The sequence below is a fragment of the Molothrus ater genome, chromosome 24 (genome assembly GCF_012460135.2).
Source record: "Molothrus ater isolate BHLD 08-10-18 breed brown headed cowbird chromosome 24, BPBGC_Mater_1.1, whole genome shotgun sequence".
In the NCBI taxonomy this organism is placed as follows: domain Eukaryota; kingdom Metazoa; phylum Chordata; class Aves; order Passeriformes; family Icteridae; genus Molothrus; species Molothrus ater.
In genome coordinates this window covers 4,390,098-4,413,513 of record NC_050501.2, presented here as the reverse complement: position 1 = coordinate 4,413,513, position 23,416 = coordinate 4,390,098, and the positions used below count along the sequence as shown (strand labels likewise).

The 23,416-nt window shown below is 47.7% G+C and overlaps 2 protein-coding genes across 2 annotated transcripts in view; one reads left to right on the top strand and one right to left on the bottom strand.

Annotated features, from left to right (window-relative positions):
* The window catches only part of KIAA0319L (KIAA0319 like), a 30,663-nt gene extending 14,782 nt beyond the window's left edge, over positions 1 to 15,881 (bottom strand). The window contains 6 exon segments of the mRNA XM_036396960.2: positions 993 to 1,090; positions 1,933 to 2,034; positions 4,676 to 4,949; positions 9,889 to 10,541; positions 14,377 to 14,543; positions 15,580 to 15,881. Of these exon segments, the coding sequence (XP_036252853.1) occupies positions 993 to 1,090; positions 1,933 to 2,034; positions 4,676 to 4,949; positions 9,889 to 10,541; positions 14,377 to 14,518 (1,269 nt within the window). The 5' untranslated portion in view covers positions 14,519 to 14,543; positions 15,580 to 15,881.
* Positions 15,882 to 16,044: 163 nt separating this feature from the next.
* On the top strand, positions 16,045 to 19,786 carry NCDN (neurochondrin). Its single transcript, XM_036396961.2, has 6 exons — positions 16,045 to 16,265; positions 16,648 to 17,634; positions 17,779 to 18,005; positions 18,181 to 18,405; positions 18,626 to 18,768; positions 19,052 to 19,786. Exons 1-6 carry the CDS (start codon positions 16,164 to 16,166, stop codon positions 19,516 to 19,518), a joined length of 2,151 nt encoding a protein of 716 aa, XP_036252854.1. The 5' UTR covers positions 16,045 to 16,163; the 3' UTR covers positions 19,519 to 19,786.
* The last annotated feature ends 3,630 nt before the right edge of the window (positions 19,787 to 23,416 follow it).

Here is a 23,416-nt window from a genome sequence, read left to right as displayed (position 1 = left end):
TGGCATCACAGGTATTTTAGTTTACAATGGCTATGCAGAAAGACTTGTATTTCTCTCTGCCACAGGACTGTCAGTCAAGCTTTATTTTCCAGCAACAAAAGGCAAACAGAAGAGAGATAATAGAGATTAGTTCAGGTTGTCTGGCCACAGGAATCTGAGCTAGCAGATTGCATTTGAGGTGAAAAAGGCTGCATGTAAGAAGAAAATCTCTTCTTGTGTATTTTTATAAATGCAAGTGCTTCTTCTTTTCCTTCTAGGTGACATGAGCCAGGCAGTCACCTCTTCACCATCCACTATTGAGCCAAAATGAGAGGATGAGGGACCAGGTGCTGGATAACAATCTTGACACCCAAAAGGCTGAAACCCTGCCAGAGACCTGCACACTCTTTTCCAAAGGTTTGGCTCTACATGATATCCTTACTAAAGCCTGTAGATTCTTTTTCTCAGTGCAGTAGAATCCAGGCTGCTCAGAGGAATGTCTCAAGTACAGAACTGTATATTCACAGTACTTAGAGTCATTTCCTTGTTAAGAATCCCCATGTGCAGGAACTGGCAACCCCTTCCCTGTCAGAGCTTGTCTAAGAGCAGCAGCCAGGGACATGTCATGAGGTATTGCAGGGTTCTTGTTAATGGAAGCAGCAAGACCCTCTTCCAGTGGGCAGTACAAGGCTCAGACCTAAGCAGACTACCCCACTGTTCCAGGAATATTCCCTCCCTTGTTACTGTTAAACTGTCCCATTTGTGTGCCTTGTGACACTGCTTGTAGGCAGCTTGTACCTCCTGAAATCAATTTCCTCCTTCCCTCGTGCCAGATCAATCTCCTTTTTCTAAGAGCCTCAGAAGAGGGCTTGCAGTCCAGTGCTGGCTGCCTGCCCACCATGCAATTTCCTATTCACTCTGAAATCCCAAACAAGTCTTTCCAGGCTGGTGGGGTCCCCATCTTCTCCACTTGGCATTTAACACAGCAGGATAGGAAGTAGCCAAAGCTTTACCTTAGACAACTTCAGGGTCTGGGAGTGCTTCTCTGCCATTACTCCACTATAGTCTTTTGGATGAGTAATCAACTCCCACTCATAGGAATATGTGGTTCCTTAAACAAAAAGAAAAGGTCCAGATGTTTTTTTTTCAAAGCCTGTCTTTCTGCCATGCTAAAGAACTGCAAAGGTATTAAACATTTACAAGGCACATTCTGCTGCACTGTGGAGAAATGAGACAGCTTGGGCTGTGGCTTTTTGGGAATATACCCAGGAAAAGAGACAATCTGTGCTTCTAAACTCATTTACTCTGGAATCAAAACCCATCTTTCAGCCTCCAAGGCAATAAAGAGCTTTGGAACAATCACAGCTCCAGGATAATAAGAGAGAAAAGCCTTATCACATCCTCAGATCCTGCAGACACGGGAATGCCAATTTTTGAGCAGGAATGAATCAATCCCTGCTGCCCACAACATGGAACACACCTGCTTCTACAGCTCCCACTGCCACAGTGGACAGAGTTAAGAATTTTTAAAATAACTGCCAACAATTTGATTAAATGAGGAGTGTATAGAATGTGTTCCTCAGCAGGCAAATACCCCAGTTCAGATTTTGATCACTTGCTAAAACAGCCTCAGTTCCTACCAGCTAATATCAAGACTAGATGCTAAAAGTCCAATTCTTCCTCATACACCACTCTGAGAATGTGCCATCTCTTCTCCCATCTCATCCCACAATCTCCCAAATCCACTGGCTTTGTAGCACTTTCATTTTTTTTGTGCCTCACTATTTTCTCTGAGAGGCAGCACAAGGCAATAGCTGAGTATGAAAAATTTCCACAGGAAAGTGCTCTCTGACAAAAGACATTTTCAAGACTGCCCTTATTACATGCCACACATAATGACTGTTTGCCTTTTCACATCCCAAGCCCTTAGCAGAATTCCCAGGGAAGCTTTACCAGGTGGTGGTTCAGGAAGCACAAATGCATTCAGCTGAACTTCATTCTTTGGCAGGGTCACTTGAACACTGTCTCCAGCAGAAACCACCAGCTCCTTCATAGCTGAAAGGGACAAACACAGAATTGGAGAGGAACAGGGGAAAAATAAACCCCAGCTTGGTTTCAGTTGATGGAATAAACCCCAGCTACAAATGATGATGTATTTTGTAAACATCCTGCTCCTCAAGAGCCCTCCCATCTCAGGTTTTGCTCTCCTTGTCAATGTAAAAGCACTAATGGGGGTTTACAATTTTTAGTCACCTCTCTCTTTGCAGATACTGTGCTGAAACTTGGCCCTTGGGCCCTGCACAGGGACTCTCCTCACCCAGGTCCAGCAGGATGGGAAGGGTTTTACTTGACAGCTTTTTGGCAGAGAACTCAGCTGCAGGCTCATGGCACAGCAAGACAAACACTGCTACTTCCAAACTGCAATTCCAAAGCTTCACAAATATATAAAGAATCCACAGAATTTCTTCTTTGAAAAATTGCTTGAGGGCTAAGAGAATTTTTTTAAACTTGCATAGCTGCCACACTGGGTATGGAAGCTCAGATACAAACTTGGTCCTTTTTTATTTATATTTTCTTTCCCACCCCCCGCTCAAGAATTTTCTTGCCATTCCATTTCAAATAAACTGACAGGTTCCTTTTAAAAACTACAGGATAACCTTGAAAACTATAGCCAGGGACATATTTTTTTCTGCTTTTTATTAGCATTAAGATAACCAGAAAATTCAACACATTTCTTAAAAACACCTCTTGGCCTTCTCATCTCTCTCTTCCCTTCCCATTTGCTTTATATTTATCTTTTTATTATTGGACCTGGGAATTATGCATAGAAAATATTCATTCTTTAGTTTGACCCTGTCAAAGACAATATTTCAGAGGTATGCACAAAAAATCCAAATTAAAAAAATGAGAAAAGGGACCTTAGACATTCTGCTATTTTCCCACCTTTATTATCTATTATTTATCTATCTTCCAATTTTAATAGCTAGTGGAATTAACCACCTTTTTTTCCCCTCTCAAATACTCCATCAATCTTTCACCTTCAAAGAGTTCCAAGGCAAAAAGCAATCAGATCTCATTAGGAAATAATAAAAACAAAACCCAGGCAAACAGATAAAAAACCTTGGAAAAACTACTCTTTACATCATCTTTGCATTGGCTAGCAAAACCAGGAGGCCCTGGCTATGTTAGATGTCCCAGACAAACCAATGAAGATTTTTAAAGCATATTTTCCAGTTTTAGGTGGGGTAGGCCCTTAAAAAAATAATTAAAAAAAATTAACTTGTCAGCACAAGCAGCCAATGAACTTCCTGCCAAAACCATCTTTGGATGCAGCGCTTCCCTTCCACTTTCCATTTGTTCCCTTGTAAGGGAAAGGCACCCTAAATTCAAAAGCAATTCAGCAGTGAATGCTTCAGCACACTGGCTGCAGTGAATTCTGAGACAGCACACGGGCAGTACACGCCATTCCCGGTGTGCAGCCACCCCTCCAGGGAGAGCTGCCAGCCCGGCTCAGGGAACAGAGCTGCCAAAGGGCATTTTGGCCTGAGTGCACTTTCAACAGTCTGTTTTAGGAAATACCAGTGTGAACAGGAACATCAGCATGCTGCAGAGCAAAGCACGGGCTAACAGCCAAGTACACTGTTCTCCACGGCTGAACTGTGCAGTGACACTTCAGGGACAGAAAAGAATCAGTTACACCCTCTTCTGAGCACACATTAAGGTTTCTGCTGGATTTGATGGATAGCAGTGTGCCAAGGCTACTGGAAAAACATTTCCCAGGACTCTGCCCTGCATCACATCTCAGCCTTCACGTTGGGAACTAAGATATCCTCATTAATTCCCAGCTGTCCTCACATGCAATGGTCACATGCAGATTTATGATGTTCAAGTTCCATTCCAGACCTCAGGAATTACTGGGATCCAACAGCACATGTGCTGACACAGACGCCTCAGTATTTTCTCCAAGGTACCAAATTATCTATATATCTATATATATTATATATATATATTTTATGCATATTTTATATATACTACATATATAAAATATACTATATCTGTATCTATATATAATATATATAGATATACATATATATAGACATAGATATATAGATATATCAATATATCCACACACATATATAGATATCTATATATTTTAATATATATTTTAATACATATATAATATATTATACATAATATATATACATATATAGTATATTATATATACTATATATAATATAGTGGATATACTATATATAATATATAGTACACTATATATAATATACTATATATAATTATATCATATATAATATACTCTATATATAATATATAGCTATATATAGATATATACACATTATAGATATATAGCTATCTATATATTTTATATACATATTTATACTCATTTTTATGTATATTATATCTATTATATAATCTATATATCTACATCTAGATATAATATAGATAGATATAGATATAGATATAGATATGATAGATATGATAGATAGATAGATAGATAGATAGATAGATAGATAGATAGATAGATAGATAGATAGATAGATAGATAGATAGATAATTATGGTACCTTGATACCATATATTTACAGATATATTTATAATATATCTATATATATTCTTCCACACTGCTGTGGCTTGAAAAAGCCTGAGCAGGTGACATTTGCTGGAGCCCTGCAAGTCCTCACCTGGAGTGGTGGCAGCAGTGCTTGGGGCTGCAGCAGTGCTGCTCTGGGCTGTAGTTACACTGCCATTTGTGGGCACTCCACTGGGCACAGAAGTCTCTGCCTGTGCCTTTGCTGTGCTTTTCACTGGCACAGGGCTGGCTGTGGGAAACTGAGGGTGGGCATCATCAGGCTGCCCAGGCTGCTCAGTCTTCCCTGGAGCTGTCAGGTCCAGTGCCACAGGGCTGGAGAATGTAGCCAGCACTGATGATTCTGGTGCAGATGTTCCTGTGTGGATCTGGAAAGGAAGAAGTTGTCTGAGTTTGATCTGAACACTGAATGGCAGTTTGAAGTTGCCTTTCTCCTCCTCCACAGTTAGTGAGGCTGAAAAATCCCTGGTTTGTTTTTCCAGAAGCAGGAATTTTTACAGCTTCCCCTTCTCTTTTCTGAAGTGTTTCTTCATGTTCTTCCTCCAGAGCACACAATTCTACCCCAGCTGAACACCAGTTAACACCAGATTTAGCTACAGCATACCATATATATTTGATATGGCAAATATAAGAGAAGATCCAGGTTCAAAATTGCAAAAGAACAGAAAGGTGGGATAAGACAGAGCCTGAAGACAGGGACCACAAACTGGGGTTCATTCACTCTGGCTGGGATTTTCTTTTCCTGAAGCCATGCAGTTGGCCAACACGAAGCAGGAGGATTGCAGTGGCATTTTTATGTAATAACTGAATTGTTACAGCAAGAGGAAATTTATTTTGGAATCACTCTTCAAAGCAAGGTGAGCTGACACACACAGCTCCCTGCGTGCCTGCCCCAGGAGATGCTGCTGGGCAGGGAGAGGAGCTGGAGGGCACGAAGCTTGCTCACATCCACACAGGATGAGCCACTTGATTGAAAATAATCAGAATGGCAGGAACAATTTCCTTTCTTTCATCAAAAAATTCCTTTTACCTAGCCCCATCCCAGCTCCCAGCCTGCCAGGCCATACTCCTGACAATTTACCCTCCACCATGTGAAGTCCATGTGTGTAGCACTTTTTTTTTTTAGCTAAGTCTATTTTGAGAACATCTGCTAAATATTTAAAATAGAGCAATTTACCATCTTTGACTCAGAAAGTGCTTTGGAGCTGGATTTCCCACCACTACTGCCCATTAGAGGAGTGATTAAAAGCTCCTATTGGAGGAAATATACTCAATATGCTTTTAGACCATGCTGTTGGCATTCAGTCCAGGAAACAGGAACTGGGAAAACACTCCAGACCATGGTGGGCAACATCCTTGTCAGTAAATGGGCTGGGCTTTAGAAAACACTAAATGTTGGTTGTAAAAATAAAGCTGTGCTGCCCACACTGAACAACCAGCCAAGCCAGGAGCAGCACTGAAGCACTCAGGGCTTCTCTGCAAGGTTTTTGTTTCAGTCTTGGGCAAATAATTTCCTCTCACCATATCTCAGCTCCCTTTGCTCACAGAATGTAAAACAATTGTTTGATTAACATCTGAGCTTTATGTACCAAGGAATCAAACACTGTTTGTTAGTGTTACAGACATAAGCTGTCTTCCTTTATTTGGTTACTTTATAATGGGCTTACTTAAACAGAAGTATGGATTCTTTGGAATCCAGGCAGGAAAACTCTGGCATGCTGCTCTTTCTCAGTGGCCTCAGGACAGCTGGATGTCCCAAGCTGTATCATCTTCCACCCACTGACAACTGCAAAGGGTACTCCCTCCCATTCCTCAAGATGAAGTCTGAAATGCTGGCAGGAGAAAGAGGGAACAGCCAGGCAGGAACCCAAGTGAGACAGACTCTTTAGGAAAGGCACAGGAGCAGAATGTTCCCATGACTTCACTATGGGAAACAACTTTTTGCCTCTCAAGAATCAACCCAGAAGGGTCACAAGAACAAGAGCCACAAAAAACACACAGGAGATCCACATTCACCTGCTGGCCACAGCAGAGTCCCCACTTTGCCTGGTAATATTTCCAGTGAGCTGAATGCTTTCTTGACTCACTTTTAATTCCCAAAAAACCCCACTTTACAGTTAAGAGAGATCCTCTTCCTTCCAAAAATCTTCAGGATGAATTGACAGCCAAATGTCTGTGGAGAGCTGGAATTAGATAAGCTTTGCCTGGGGCAACACAACAGTCAAAAATGCCTCTAATGCTTGCAAGCTGAGACATTTCTTATCTTTGCTCCATAACTCTGAATTCTTTAAAGCAAAGAACAGATTATTTCATTCTTGGGGATAAATGACAAGGAGACGAGAAGTTTGCCAGCTGTCCTATCTTATTAGCTTAGAAAATAGAGAGGAGTGACACATTGGCCTGAGTCAACACAGGAGCCTCAAACAATTTTGATTCCACCCCTAAATGCCTTTGGCCTGAGACAAATAACCCAGTGTCCTTGTCTGAGAGTCCCATGTCTGGTAGAGGGACTAGAGCAGCCCTGTGCATCAGAATCCACACTGAGCCCAAGTTACTTGAGAGAAAAATACCTCTGTCCTGGAAATTACCTCTATTTTTTAATTTAAATAGGCCTGGTCTGAATTCACAAAATGGGCTCTTTTCAGCTTAGATGATTTCCTTGCTGTCTGCACTAAGTGCCACATCTGTGAAGACTCTTAAGGCACTAAAATGAAGGTAATGTCACAAACCATTACAGAGTTAGTGCTGGTGGTAAAGAGAGACGTTTCCTTGTTCCTTGTGGATGAAAAGCACCCAGCACTTGCAGGAAATGTGACAGCAAGAGCCAAACAGTGGGCTTGATGTGAGGGCAGGAAGGAGTTCTCTGGCTCTGTTGCAACACTCCTGCTCCAGCCTTCCCCAGCCTGTCTGCAGAGCTGCTGCAGTGCTGCAGCATCCCTGCTCATCAGCAGTGCTACAGTTAAACACTTCTCCTGACTGGCTATATTTTAAAATTGACAAGGAATTTTACAACGAGACAGAAAAAAAAAACTGGTGCCTGGAAAATGTCACTCACTTGAATGAAAAAGTACCAATCTCCCTTAGTTAAGGGCTGATGAGCAGGATGCACAGTGGTTTATCCTGGTTCCATAGCATAGATACAGTAAAACCAGAAATTAATGCTCACTGCACATTAGCAAATGCCACTGCAGATGGCTGTGGAGCCATCAGAGCTGCACAAGGAAAATTAAAACCCACAGAGGCAATATTTTCCCAAAACTATCATTTTCCTTCTCTCTGAGCCTGCAAAAGGAAAGGAAAATATTTACCTTCCATACATTCAATGCTCAGCAGCAGCAGCAGAGGAGAAAGAGCACTTTGATTTCAAATCTCCTCTCCTACTTCAGGTGTTTGATGCTCTCAGGTGTGACAGCCAGTACTGTCCCCATCTTCCAACCCTTCCTAAAGAACAGCATGAAACACCCAGCCATTTGCTCCATGGATTGGGCCAAATGTAACCCAGAAATTCTATTGATTTCAGCATGGGTGTAACTTTATTTTGGTCCCAGCCTGGAATACCTCCCTCCTGGAAGGTCTGGCCATGTCCAAGAACACAGCCCCCAATGTTTTATCCTTGGCTCACATTAAACTGCTCTTGGATTTGAAGTGCAAGGACAGCTGCAGAGCTGGCTTTGCATTTTGCAAGTAAAGTGGGATGGTTCAATAATCCTGGAATTAGCCCAGGTGGGTATTTTAATTCTTCCTTCTCCTCAAAAACTCCATCCTAAACCTCAAAAATGCAAATGTCAGGAATTCTATTATATCACTATATTTTAGTAAAACGTTTTATTTTTATGAACTTCCATTTTGTTAAGAGCCATGGACTTTCTTATTAGCAAAAATCATCAAGGAGCATAAAAACCTTTCCCCAGCACACATCCAACAGTGCACATTAATGACAAAGGGAGCAATTCCTAAAGATGGGAAACCCTGCATGTTCAGCAACATTCAGAAGCTGATTAATCAGTGTAATTTAATATTTGCAACCAGTTTACTAGACACACATTGGACAGTAATAGCAGGACAACCTGGAAAGCAAAACTGCAAAAAGAACAAGCAGGGAGATGTAAAAGCTGCTCCCCAAGAGCAAGAGAAAACATTTAAGAGAGGCTGCAAAGACATCTCCTCACATGTATGACAGCTGAGAGAATGGGGTCACCATCTCAGCTCAACTCCTAGGAGGAGGAAAGAACAGGGAGGGTGGAAACGCTGCAGCATTGCAGGGGAGAAAGAAATCTGAGCTCAAGTCAGCCTCACATGCTGGGGGGGTTCTGGAAAATCAAACATTTGTCAGGTTTAGTGCCTGGTTTCACATGTCACCCTGGCTGCCCAGGAGCTCTCAGCAGTGCCCCTTGGCTGCTCGCCACATCCTGCTCCAGGGTGGTGGCTCAGGCAGTCACAGCCCTACCTGCAAGCAGGATTTGAAAAAGTCAGTCATTTCCAGAACCAGAGTTTTGTACAAAGCCAAACCCCTGAAACGTGGCAAAAGCTATTTCAGGAGCAGTTTAACAAAGGAGAATTCTATTTCGCCATCAGGAGTGCACAAGCGTTTTTGAGATAAGGCTCAAAAAATCATTTGCAGATGTAAAAATACAAACATCACTTAACAATTCAAATGTGCCAAATTCTCTGTAACATCATGATGTACTGGCTTAACACTGTATGTATTTGGAGTAGAGACTAAACTGATTTCATTCACCAGTGCCAAGGTAAGCTTTGGAGGATTTGAGAAACTGGAGCACTCTTCAAAAAAGAGAACATTTGGAATTAAGATGCCAACTCAAGGAAGCAGATTGACATCGAAGTACACTGTGAGCTCTGTGCATGACTCTATAAAATAATGTATTTAACTGCCTTGATTCAACATTTCAATGAAAACAGATTTTTTAATTGTGTGGATTTGAACAGGTACTTTTACAGGTAACAGTTTTCAGCTCCCAGACAATTTCCACTGACATGTCACCTTTCCTTCTCATCTGGCAAGCACACTGTGTGATAATACAGAGGATAAGCATTCTCACAGACTCCATCCTGCCTCACTTTCCAACTCAACACTGTTTATCCCAGCTAAGAAAAGGGCAGTAAAAAAACCTACCCCAAAATCCAAACAAAACCCCAAACCACTGGCAGTGCCTTGTTGATAGGAGGCTGGAAACTGAAAACCTGAAAAGGTATCCCATCACTGAGCAGTTCCAAGTCTAAAATCAACCTAAAGCCAGACTGAGGAGGAGGGGACAGCTGTCCCAGACAGCCCCACCCACCACTTACCTGGGGCAAGTCACCATCAGCATCCTGTGACCTGTTCACATTATTGCTCTTAGGAGGGACTGGGCTTCTGGGGTTCAGTTCTCTTGGATTCTGTCCATTTTTCAGCAAGTCTTGCTTTTGATTTTCTTTCTCAGGAGCAGCTCTGTCTGCCACTAAGTGCCTCAGGACCTGATCCTTCAAGCGTTCTGTTTCACTCTGGCTGCTTCTGGAGTTCTCTGCCAGATCCCTTCTCAGGAGCTGCCCCCTGTTACCTGCCAACCTCCACTTCTGCAATGATCTCCTCAGTCTTTTCTTCCTCTGGACAGGGATATCCCAGTCCAACCACTTGTGACTCCAAGTCTTCCCATTACCTTCCATATGGAAGTTCAACAAGTGCTCTGTGCTTTTTGATTTCTTTAAAAACACCAAAACAGAATCTGAAAAGCCAGTCTTGTTGGCCTGACATGTGCCAGGCATGGTGCAGTTCACCTGGATGCACATATTTTCCAAGAACCAAAAGGCATCACAGGTGGGGTGCTGGCAGCAAGTGGTCTGACAGGAGCTCAGAGTATGGAACCCTTCCAGAAGCTGCAGATGGTGACCTGCCCACGATCTCAAACGGCCACCGAGCAGGATCTTCCCCAGCTCACATTTAGATCCGTTCCAGTTTGCATCTGGGAAAGAGGAGGGAAGACAAACAGACAATTCTCAGTCCTTTAAAGCAGTGGATAACAGATCACTATTTGGGACACAGGAATAATGCAGGAGAGGGACACAGGAAAGTAAATCTGACTTCTCAGAATCTCTACCTGGCCTCACTATCCAGCACATACACAAGATTTTAAGGAACAATCTGCTTCTCCTACCTAAGCCACCACCACCCTTTCCAACAGGGATGGAGAAGCAGAAGTGAAGACAGAAATGTTCTTGTTCCAGAGGAGCCCATAATGCCCACACTGAGCAGCTGGGCCAAGGTCACACTGGAAGTTCAGAGGCAGAAAATGAACCCAGAAATCCCAGGCACAGCTCTTTAACCAGTTATGGCCTTGCCTCTCTGCCCATAGTCTGCCTAGAAAGAAAACACTGCAAATGGTGGCACTGGCTTGGAGCACAGTACAGAGGTATTTTGAACTCTTCCATGCTGGTATTTCTGTTGCTTATTCTGACTGAATCTGCTCCACTTGGGAAGTTGTTAACAGTCTCTAGAAAAGGGTTCTGCAAGGCAAAGCCTTGCCACCCACCCTGCCATAGTGTTTTTCATTAAAAACCCTCAAACATTTGACATAATTTCAGTTAAGAGTCAAGTCACTTCAGGTCTCAGCTCTGCAGTAAAGCAGCAACTGCTTTGCATATGGATTCTTTTTTCTTAGCATGAAAATTTTGAGTGCTTGCAGGGATCAATGGATTAAAGGCTTCCAAAATTCAGAGCTCTGCAGATTAAGGACTCCCTAAAAATAGCCTAATGACCTATGGGACTGTTGTACTGTGCTGTGTTCAGCATCCAAGCAATAATAGGTCATTGGAAGATTACTTTACAAATAGTATTGCTGGCCTGGGGAGTTGTGCAGCTGGAGAATATGCTCCAGATCTGGCTCCCTCCCTGTCAAGAGTGGAGTTCTTGAACACAACACAAATAGGAAGCATTTTTCTCCATTTAAATAAAGCCTGAATTTAAATTACAATATCCTGATTGAGAATGAACTTGAGTTTAGTGACTGAGTTGTAGGGGACAGAGCTCCCTGTGGGTGTCTGAACCCACCACTGTGCAGAAGAGGGAGAAGATCCTCACTTGAGCAATGAAAGGTGTAAAAGAAAACCTGCAAATGCTCAACAGCAAGACAAGTTGACACCAGGATCTCTGAAAACCTCAGCACCCTTGTCACACCTCATCAACACACAGCACTTCCTTGGAGAGAGAGCAGACAGGGAATCTGTGTGCCCAGGGCAACTGCCAGCCTCATCACACCTGAAATGCCAGCACTGCCAGCCCCTGGCACCACTGTCACAGTCACAGGCAGGGACAAGCTCCTGGCACCAACCTGATGGGGCTGGAATTAGAACAGAATATGGAATGTGAGTACACACCAAAGCCATGTGCATGCACACACACTCTCTCCAGACTTGGAGAAACAATAACAAATTGAAGAATTACACCATCCCTGTGAATTTCAACAGGATCTTATCCACTCAGATTTACGTTTTGCCTGTAAAATTCCCTTTCTGTTAAAGGTGAATCACTGTTGCTAATATATCCTGAGCATGAGGGAAATGTGCTGCTTCCCACATTCCTAAAATCCTTCCTCCTCCTCCTCCATCACTGCTCATCCATCTCTCCTCATGTGTCAGGCCTGGCTCTCACATACCACTCAAATTAAGGCTTGATATGGAAGCAGTGAAATTCAGCAGCAGTTTCTAGTACCAGGCTTGGAACTGGGGCACACACAGAACGGGGCACATTTAAAAGAAAAATGTTCCCAGGGAAGATATCCCTTGTGACAAATCACTACATAACACAGGTAATATATTTATTCATCTCAAATATAAAGCCTGGACCCCCAGAAACATCTCAGCATGTCAGAGCCATGACTTAGCCTGGATGACACAACATTGCCATGCTGAGAACATTCTGCTTCTCTTTTAACACTCTGCCAAAACAAGATTTGAATAATATTTTGGCTACATTTCATTTCCAGAACTCTGTTAATGGCCGCTTGGGACATATTTATTTGAAATTAGCCAGTATGTTCTTCTGAATTGCTGTACATGGACAGTTAAAACTCAGATAACTCTCAGGAATGACAGAAGTGAACAGGCAACTCCCAGCACGCCAGATGTGAATTTTCCACAGAGACATACTGATTTTCACTTTGCATTTTCAAATTCCATGGCCTTTGCTGGGCATCAAACATTCAGACAACTCTACATGCCCTGGGAGAAAACAAAATCTACACTTGCATTCGTCTGTGGAAAGCAGGAACATTCCTGAGGATGAGTTCCCTCCTAAGCTCAGCACCACACAAGTCACAAGACACCTGCACAGTGGGTGTGCTTAGTCACTTTTCCATAGTGTTTTTGTCACATCAGTGGAGAAAACTGCTCTTCCCTGGAACTCAGGAGTTCCTGTCCCAGGGATGCAGCTCACAGCCTTGCTGAGCAGCAGGGGAATGGAACACACAGGAACAGCTTCTATTAATAACTTCAGGTTTACAGACTTGCCCAGGCAGTTAATCCTGCCTGATAGCAGATTAATGATTAAAGGCTTGACTCTGTGGACTTTTTAAACCTGCCCCACAGTCAGTCAGTCAGTTCTGTCAACACAGTCCCCCTTGTGTAACTCCACATGACCACGCTCATTTCTAGGCAGCCATAACTCCTCCTCAGCTTCACAGACTCCGCTGCCTGAGCGACACAAACAAGCCCAAAATAACAAAAACTCTGCAATGGAAAAAATGTCCACATCAGGGTAGCTATGCCCATATAATTATATTTATTTCTGCACACGCAAAAGCTTTAATTTAATGGACTCTTCACTCATTTAACAGTTGGACTTGATGATCTCAGAGCTGCACTGTTCCAACCTTAACAATTCTGTGAGTCCTGGCTTTAACTCTTCCAAGCAGAGCAGCCCTTAAACACACCAACACTGTCTAGAACACCCCTCTAGGAGTCTCACAGGAGCTCTAACTCTGAACTTCCAAGAAATTACTAAAGCCAGGATATGCAGGCAGGAAGCTCAGTCGAAAAGGAAACACTCATCATTCAAACACACAACCCTTAGCAGGAACACCAGTATGTTTTTCCAGGGTCTGAATTAGCTGATTAAAATCACACAGCTCATTAGCTTAATCAAATCTGCCACTGGGAACTGTCCAGGATGGTCCAGTAACACAACAGGGACGCTGCAGCTGCCTGGAGAACATGTCCACATAACTGGGAAACAAAGCAAACCAACCCCCTTCCCAAACCAAACATCACACAATCCATTAGAGGAAAACTTCCATCCTAGCCACTGACTTGGTTATTTACTTGAGCAGGAGGTTGGTTGCTCAAGTTTGAACAGGAAATAAAAAAAAAACAAACATAACCATTGCCTGTAGGCAAATAAAGACTTCTGACACACTGCTCTTGGGAAGAGCATTAAACATCTTAGGGCTAAAAAACATTCCTGCCTTTCCAGGTTGCTTCCCTTAAATTAAATTATTTTCCAGATTATCACTTGTCCCTTTTGTCAAAAAATAAGGTCAGAAAAAGCTCTCTCTGAAATACAAGCTACACTTTTGAGAGCACATTTAGTAACTGCTAAGGGTGGTGCTTTGTTCGGTTTGAAAACAACAACTGCTTTGGTTTCTCAGTTAAAAAAACAATTAAAAAGGAAACCAATAAAAAACCAACCCTATAATGTCTACTAGTAAATCATTTCACTTTTCTCTCAGAGTATTTTAAACAAGTAAGAGGGATAAAGACCATAAAAATCCATATACAGAGTCTCAGAGAGAACAGAAGAGTCACCTGCAGAGGAGCACGAGGCACACAGGCAAGTGCACAGGTAGAACAGCTGCAGAATTCCCAGCTCCCTCACAGCTTTTCCCAGGCAGTATTGGGACAGGAACCGGGTGCTGATGCTGGGCTTGGCTTCCAACCTCTTCTCCATGGCCTTTGTGGGCAGCAGCAGGGTTCTAGAAACACGCAGGGTATGAAACACAAAACACCCTGTGGCAACTGAAATGCTCCTGCACAGATCCAGCGAGAGTGCAAAGTGAACAGAGCATTTGTGGAGCAAAAGGAATGTCTTATCAGCTGTGATTAGTCCAGCTGTTGCTAAGGAACTATCAATGTCTGATACCAAAATGAAATCTGTAGTGGCACAGCTCCCAGTGCTGAGTGCAGAGAGCCTTTCCCTTGTGGTTTTCTCCTCCAGACCCCATTTTTCATCTGATATCACAACAGCTGTTCAAACAGGCTATTTAGGAAATTTAGGAAATTCCAATTTCATGTATGCCTGAGGATTGGACACCCAGCAGCAGCGTGAGGATAACACAGGCAGGGACAACCCCTGCACATCTGCCCGGAGATGTCACCACAGGCACATCCGTGCTGGCTGGTGCCAGCCAGAAACAGGGAAACGACAGCACAGCAACGCTGGGAAACTGGCAGCTAACGCCCTGGTTTGCTTCTTGTTTTGCCCCACAGGGCAGAGACCGCTAAACTTCTCTGCCTTTCTAATGCCAAAGGCTATTCAATAGCCTTATATGCTAATTGAATGCAAATTATCTCTAGGTGATAGGTAGGAGAACATTAATTATTTCACGGGTAATAAATAGTGTCTATTTTAAGGGAGCAATGAAAGCATCATTAGGCACTAAACGGCATTAAATAGGCCAGTTCTGAAGAATGCAAAGGGAATGTTGTGGCAGGGAATGCTGTCACAGCCGGATCCACCGGCGCTCCACAAGCACTCAGAGCTGGTTACACCTCGAGCAATTGCACTCAGCCGTCCGCAGCAGAGCAGGAACAGACACGGGAGGAAAACTTCACGAGGGAGGAGGATGTAAACACGCGCCCGCACAGCCAACAGGTCCTTGAGGGAACTTTCCGCCGCCCCAGCCCCCGGTGCCCGCCCCTGCCCGGCCGGAGCCCCAGCACGGAGCCCCCGGGGCCGGGCCCGGGCCCCGCGGGAGGCGGCCGCGCTCCGTGCCGGCGGCGCGTACGTACCAAGGGCGCATGGCGAGGCTCGGCGGCTCCTCAGCGGCTCCTCGGCGAGCTCAGGCGGGCACCGGGCGCCGGGCACGGCCGGGGCTCCAGCGCGGCGGGCCCGGGGGCACCGCGGCCTCCCGCCCCGCGGCCATGGCGGCGCACGCTCACCCGGAAGCTGAACCGCCGCCTCCCGGCACCAGGGCTGGGTCCGGCCGTGCGGGCAGTGCCAGGGCTGCGGAGCCGCGGGTCCCCGGCGCTCGCTCCCCCGCCGCTCCCGGTCGCACCGGGCGGGGCGGGCGCGGAGGCCGCGCAGCCACAGGTGATTTGCCCACAGTTCCGCGCGGAGGCGGCGGCTTCGGGCACCGCCCAACAAGGCCGCACGCGGTTGGCCGGCGGCGCGGAGGCGGCGCGCGGATTGGCTGGAGGGGGAGGCGGGGCAGGCGGCGCGCGCCTGCGGGCGGGGCGCCGTGAGGGAAGGAGCGGAAACAGCGAGGGAAGGGGCAGAGGGAAAGGAGCGGAGCCGTGAGGGACAGGGCTGAGGGAAGGGGCCGAGGGAAGGCTGCCCACGTTCCCCTCTAGTCTTTCAGCCCCACTTCCCGGCCATGGCCTCGGACGCCGGGGACAGGCTCGCCACGCTGAAGCGGTGCCTCAGTGTGCTCAGAGACGCGAGGAACGACAGCGAGCAGTTCGCAGCGCTGCTCCTGGTAAGGAACCGCGGGATCGCCTCAGGAGAGGGTAAAGGGGAGGCCAAACACCCCGCTGGACACGGGAGTGCCCGGGGGATGTGGGAAGGGGGATTGGGAGCTCAGAGCAAAGCTGCTTCAGAGCTTTGGGGTTCCCTTCAGCAAAGCAAGAGAGCCTGGCCTTGACCTGGGTGTGCAGAGAGTCAGTCGGTGCTGCCACACTCTTGAAACACCGTAGTAAATGTCTGGATTAGCACTTGGATCAAGTGCCAGCTTACTGGGTACTTCCCAAAACAACTTCACTAAATAAAGTTGTTTTGGTTTCTGATTTGCAGCAGTTCTATCCTGTACGTGTACCAAATCCTTTTGCTATGCTCACGCTCACTCCTGTTTTGCCTCGTAGGTGACCAAAGCAGTCAGAGCCGGAGAGGTGGATGCCAAGACCCGCCGCCAGATCTTCGACGCGATCGGGTTCACGTTCCCGACCCGCCTGCTGATCTCCCAGCAGCCCCCAGCCGACTGCCCCCCGCACACCTTCCGTGCCCTCGGCCTCACCCTGCTGGCCTGTTTCTGCACCGACCCAGAGCTAGCTGGGCACTCCCAGATCCTGAACAAAATCCCGACCTTCAATGACGTCCTGCTGTCCCCCTGCGACCCAGACTGCACATCCATGGTTGATGATGTGTACCAGTGCCTCAGCGCTGTCCTGGCTACAGCCAGAGGCCCCAGGGAGTTGGTGACCAAAGGGACAGTGTCTGCCCTGTGCCAGGCCTACCTGAATGGTGGTCACGGCTCTGAGCGTGCCCTCACACTGCTTGTGGGGCTGTTGGCCATAGCAGAGGCCAAGTGCTGGCAGAGAGATGCTCCACAGCTCCTGGCTGTGCTCACCAAGCTCTCCAGTGACTTCCTCAAGGCTGAAGACATGACCAAATTTGAGCTGTGTGAGGTTCTGCCTCGCTTCATCCCCCTGTCACATCCTCTCACAGAGAACTCGCAGGGCTCCGAGTGCCTGTGCAGACTTTACAAAGGGCTGGCTGACGTTTTGGGCAGCAAACTCAGCCAGTCACAGCGGGACCCCGCTCTGAAGCTCGCAGCCAGCCTCATGCAGGCCTGTGGGGCTGAGTGGATCCCAGCAGGGAGTGCTGGCAGCAAGTTCCTGGCCCTGCTGGTGAACTTGGCTTGTGTGGAGGTCCGCCTGACCCTGGAGGAGCCAGATCCCCTGGAGGTGGAGGGGAAGAAGGAAGTGGTGACAGCCTGCTATGTCCTTATGGAGATGGGGATCCAGGAGTGCCTGAGGGAAGAGAACCCTCTGCTAGAAAACGTGCAGAAAATGCAGCTGATGAGGATTATGGAGGAGGCATTTGGAGCTGTAATACTCTACTTGAGACAGGTAAGGCAGGGGCTTTTAACAAAGAGCAGGTTGTGGGGGTGGCTCTGTGCTGAGCAAACTCTCCCTCTTGTCCCACTGTGATTTCCAGGCCTGTGGTAGTTGATGACAGTGACAATAATGTGTCACTTTGCTTTCTTCATGCAGGTTAAACAGGAGGAGCTGCAAGATCCTTTCATCTTTGCCTCTGTTCGAGTCCTTGGAGCCTGGATGGCAGAAGAAACATCCTCCCTCAAGCAGGAAATCTGTGAGCTCTTGCCTTTCCTTGTTGATTATGCCAGGAAACTTTTCAAGGAAGGCAGCCCAGCTGTGAGTCTTCCCCAGGCAGAGCTGGTCAGCACTGAGGGCTCTGCCTTACCCCAGGATGCTCTGAGGTGAGCATTTTAAGCAGACATTTCTTGCATTTTAGTGCAAAGCTGCTCAAATAGTTTTTCTATTTTCATTCTCCCTGCAGTGCCACTTCCATGGGGGCTTTCTCCCCAAAGATGGATGTAAATGCAGGGCTCAGACCCATTCTACCTCATGCTCCCAGTTTCTTTCCCCTTCCAGATTTCTCCTACCTGGCTTTTGCCATTTGACAGCAGAGGACAAACCCCGGGACATCCTCATTGCCGAAGGGGCACCAGCACTGCTGTGTGAGTACTTCCTGCAGCAGTGGGAGGTTCTGACCTCTGAGTCCACGGCCCCAGCACCTCTGACAAGCACTGAGATGAGCCTGCAGACCATGTGTGGGATTTTCCTTAACCTGGTTGTGACTGCTCCAGACCTGCTCAGGTAACAGAGCTGTGGGAGCTGGCTCTGAGGTTGGCAGTGGGAAGAGAGGGTGCCTTGTGCATCAAGCTTGAGGATCTGTTAACCTGCCATGCTGAAAAGGGATGTTCCTTTTTCAACCCCTATTTCTTTATATTTTTGGTGCTGTTTTTAACCTTGACATTCTCAGGTGCTTCTGGCTCTGCTCAGGAAATGTGTCAAAAAGGGTTTATTTTTTCTCTAGGCGTGACAAAACCTTTTCCTCCTTGATGGATGTGTTGCTGAAGTCTCTTCCACTTCTCCTGCCCCAGAAGCATCACCTGGTTCTGGCAGCAAACGTTGCCACTCTGGGCCTGATGATGGCCAGGATCCTTGCGGGGTCAGCAGGTAAAGGAAGTTCCCATTGGCAAAGCCCACGTTGTGCTGCATGGGCAGAGACCAGGAGCTGGGAAGTTGGGCTGGAAAAAGCAAATAGAAGGGAAACTGGTCCAGTTTGTCATTGGAAAAGTGATCAACCAAAAGGGTTCAGGAGCAAGGAATAGTGAAAGAACCAGCAGGCTGGTGTGCTGGGATGAAGAGATTTCTAGGGCAGGAAGATATTCTGCTCCCCAGGGCCCTTTTCTGAGTGAGCAAGCTCTGCATTGTAACACTCATTTCCCTTTCCTCCCAGCCCTTCAGGGAACACAGCGTGCCAGGGAGTTCTTTGGAGCTGCCATTGGCTTCCTCTCGCGGGCGCACGTGGCGCAGGCAGACCCCAGCAGTGACGGGCTGGCCCTGGCCGTGTCCCCTGCCTACGCCAGCGCCTGGGATGACATCGCTGAGCTCTGGTTCCTGGGGATGCAGGCCTGGGCTGGCTGCGTGCCACTGCTCCCCTGGCTGCCCCACGCGGCTCTGGGGGCACACTGGCTGCAGGGACTGGCACAGCTGCTGTCCCAGGTCGCTCCAGCCTCTGTGGATTGTGAGCTCGTCACTGTGTTCCAGGCCGTGCTGGTGGAGCTGGCCAGAGCCAGCCAGCAGTGCAGGGATGTGATCCTGTCCCACCACGGCATGGACTGGGCCAATCTGTATGGAATGGCAGCTCTGGAACAGTGTCTGGCCGAGCAGGGAGGAGCCAGCAGCACTCCAGGTGGGAAATGAAACCAGACACGTGCACAAAGTCTGTTCAGCACTTCTGCTGTGCTCTCTGCTGCCAGATGGGCACAAAAAAAACCCATTTTAATGACCAAACTTTACAAAACTGGAGTGATGCAGCAGCACCCAGCATGATCAGCACTGTCCACATCAGTGTGCAGAACTGCTGCTCCTCAGAACATTTCACCATGCCCTTGCTTGACCTGTTGTGAGGATTTCTCTGTAAAAACAGCCTGTTTTGTTATTAAAGACATTTTGTCAGTTTGTTTTTTTACACTCCTCAGTGCTGGGATTTCTTTCTGCCCAGGGCCCTGACAGGATGCTTGCTTCTCCTGTTCATATGGTCACAGTAAGCCCTGCAGGTTTTCACCTTATTTTCTCTGAGTCCTGCACATATTAGTAACTACACATAGAACCCTGAAAAAGGCAGGAATGGGAAAAACTTTATTATTTACTGGTAGCACTGGGAATAACTCCTTGTGCCTTGAAGATGCTGTGCTGCCAGATGATCCCCCAGTTCATATCCTCCACTGGTACCATCATCCCAAGTTCACACCTAAAAAACCTTCCCAGCACCACTTGCTTTGCCTGTTTTGCCCCATCAAACACCTGCCCAAAGTACATCCATGGGATTTTCTATTTCCTCCCTCTCACTGCCAGGATGGGATGTAGAGGGAGAGATTTCCATTCTTGCAATGTGAAGGATTCAGTCTGCCTCTGCTCCATTTAGGGTGTGGAAGCCAAAATGAGTGAACTCCCCCTTGCTGATTCCCTGCAGACCAAAGAACGTCGTGCTTTACAGAAGAGAAAGGCCACATGCACCGTGGAGTAAACCTCTTGCAGCACCGGCTTTCCAGCTTGGCCTTGCAGCTCTTGGGTACCGCGCTGTCCCGAGGGCATTTCCCAGAAGGAGCGGCCGCTGCTGAGGCTGCTGAGGCTGAGGCTGATCGGGGCGGCTCTCCCTGCTCCCGCTTTTCCACCAGGTGTCAGCCGAGGAGTTCTCTGGGCGCTGCTGCCTCGCCGGGACCGGCTCTGCTGCCAGCCCGAGGCGCTGATCAGAACTCATTGGAGGGGGCTGTGAATCGTCTGATCAAGGGAAAATCAAGCACGAAGCTGCCTCAAAAGGAGGGCTGGCTCTGGGTGTATTCCTGCTTTACACTGTGTTTTTGGCTCGCTGCTTTATTAGAGCGAGTGCCTTACACAACTGGAGAGGAGGCTGCTGCTCAGGGAAAGTATCTTCAGATCTTTTCAGCTCAGCCCTGAGCAGCCAGTGCAAGTTGGAACAAAGGCAGGTGCTGCCAGCAGAGCAGTGCGAGCCAAACCAGCAAATGAGCCTCCTGGCCTTAGAAAAGAGCAGAACTTTGTGGAGCTGGGCTGGGAGAGGCTCCTCAGCCTGCCAGGAACACATCCCTGCACCACAGGGACACAGCAGCAGGAAAAGCTGGGAATACAATGCAGTGTCAGAAAAACACCCAAACCCTCAAAGCCTTTACCTTCAAGTGCTCCCAGTCCTGTATGCTCTTTTGCCTCTGGTCAGGGGCGTGGGCTTCCCATTAATGACAGCCACTAATTAGTGCTAATGAGAGATATGACCTGTATCACCAGGAGGATGTTCCACTATCCCAGTGCACTGCTGGGCTTGCTGTGGGCAGCTGATCTGGTTTGGCCGTGGTTCATTCCCGTGGGCAGTGGTTGGAGCTCCAACACCTGACCAGAGATCCAGCCTGAGCCCACAGTTCCAGCACTAGCACAGTCCTAACCCAGAGGCCTTTGGCTACTGGTCTTTAATTCCCTGAGAGGCTACCTGGGGGCAAACTGAGAGCCCAGAAGGTTTTCCAGTTTTATCCTTCCCCATCTTAGGGAGTGGGTTTGGCCACCAGCAGGTGCCCGGAGAGGAGCATCTGCACCTCATTCTCACACTCCTTGGTGTAAAGTCCCCTCAAGTGTGAGCAGAACCATCTGTGCCCTGCCAGAGCTGGACCCTCCCTGGGACCCTGATATCTTGTCATGCATTTGTTTCCTTGCATGAAACAAAACATGCTCCTTGTGAGCCCCTCACAGCTCTGAGCTGACAATGGAAGGGGTGAGACACCCACGTGGCTCTGGGATGTTACCAGGCTGAATGCCAGTGGAGATGGCCGAGCTCCTTGAGCAGTATCATTGCTCTCTTGTCCCAGGGCACTTTCCAAACATTCCTGGACAGAGCACCCCCAAAAAGACTGTTTGCCTCCCCAAGACTGAGTGCTAACAACATGAGCACTGCATGTTCAGGAGGGGAGGGCACTGGAGCTGTTGGAAGCCTCGTGCCACGTGGGCACCTCCTCTGGCTCCATGCATGCCAGTCCACAGGCCCCAGCACGCCCGGCTGGCCCAGCCCACGCGAGGGAGATGCTGCCCTGGCAGCCTGGCCAAGGCTTCAAAGGCTGCAGGATGTCCTCAGCCACCCCGAGCTCTGCAAGCCCAACCACAGGTTCTGCCTCTGGCAGCTGGCATCCACGGGCACTGATGATCTGGTGCCAGAGAGGTGGATGTGGCATCATCTAACATCCCCTCTCTGCCAGTGTTTGAGATCCCAGCACAGAGTGGGATTGCAGCCAGCAACACCCAAAGCAAACCGTGCTTTATCTCCCAGTGCATTTCCAGCACCAGGACAAGCTCTCCAGGAGCAAGATTATTGTTCACTGTGCTCCAACAAGATGGACGTGGCCCCAGAGGAGCAGATCCACATTCTGCTTCTCTTTGGCAGCTTAAATGTCATAATGCCATTGCAAACCTGACCATGGTATGCGTTATCTTACAGCATTTATTCATGTCACCCCAAAAGCCCTAGCAATAAAATTAAATATTTCATAAGGTTGTTATTTGGCTGCTGTGCTGCCAGAACCCAGGGCAGCCCCCTCCTTCCTGCCATGAGATGTAGCAGGGGTGGCACAGCTGGACTTGTGGTCCTTAAACAGGGATGCTAAAAAGCAGGTAGCAAGGAGCTGTGTTTGAGCCTCCAGTGCTCAGGTGATCCCAGCAATTGTCCTGGCCAGGTTGAACCAGTAAAAAGCCAGGCAGCTGCTGGGAGAGTACGCTAACAACCCCTTGTGTGACAGTCCTGGGCCCTGCCTGGGACCTCAGGACAGCAAAAAGTGAATAATTGTTCATCATGGTTTAATGAGTGCCTCCTGTCCATGAGAGGCCCAGGGGTTTGGTTTGCATCATCAGACAGGTGCTGTACAGAGGGTCTGGGGCACTGAAGGACTCAGGTGGGTCTTGGTCATCTTGCAAGGACAATTCTGCTTCTTGTAGGGCTCTGAGGGTGCTGCTGGGCAGGACACCAGGGCTGGGAAGGTGCTGATTGTGTTCCCAGAGAAGGTGAGAGAAGGTGCCAGGGCAGGGGAGCTCCTGGGGTTCCTAAAGCCCAGAGTCTGTTGCAAGGTCCTTTTCTCCTTCCTGAGCACTGCTGTGTTGTACTGGGGAGGGCAACCCCCCCCACAGGCCCTGCCCCAGCCTGATGTGTTCCCATGACCCCAGTTTGCCCAGCATGTTCTGTGAGGGGCAGTGGGACAGCTCTGCCTTTGTTTTTCCTTCCCTTTGTCTGTCAGTGTTGCAGGTTTCCTCTGCTCTGTCTCAGTTTTGGGTGGAAACACAGCTTCCCTCCAAGCTGCTGCAAGGGACCATTCTCCTGCTTGCCTGCTGTCCTGTGCAGGCTGACTCACAGCCCTTCCTGCCTGGATTTTGCACAGTTTCACCTCTTTCAGATGAGTAAAGACTCGACATTATACGCACTAGACGAGCAAGGGACATTAAGAATGAACTGGAACATAACTGCAAAATACAGCATGTCCAATCCAATTTTTCCTAGCAAATGAAATGGATCTGGTGGAAAATAAATACAGAACTTCCAGGAGCAGCGTCC

Coding starts and splice junctions, on each gene's coding strand:
- NCDN (XM_036396961.2), top strand. CDS start 16,164: ATGGCCTCGGACGCCGGGGACAGGCTCGCCACGCTGAAGCGGTGCCTC. Junction 16,266..16,647: donor AGTTCGCAGCGCTGCTCCTG/GTAAGGAACCGC, acceptor TTTGCCTCGTAG/GTGACCAAAGCAGTCAGAGC. Junction 18,406..18,625: donor ACTGCTCCAGACCTGCTCAG/GTAACAGAGCTG, acceptor TTTTTTCTCTAG/GCGTGACAAAACCTTTTCCT.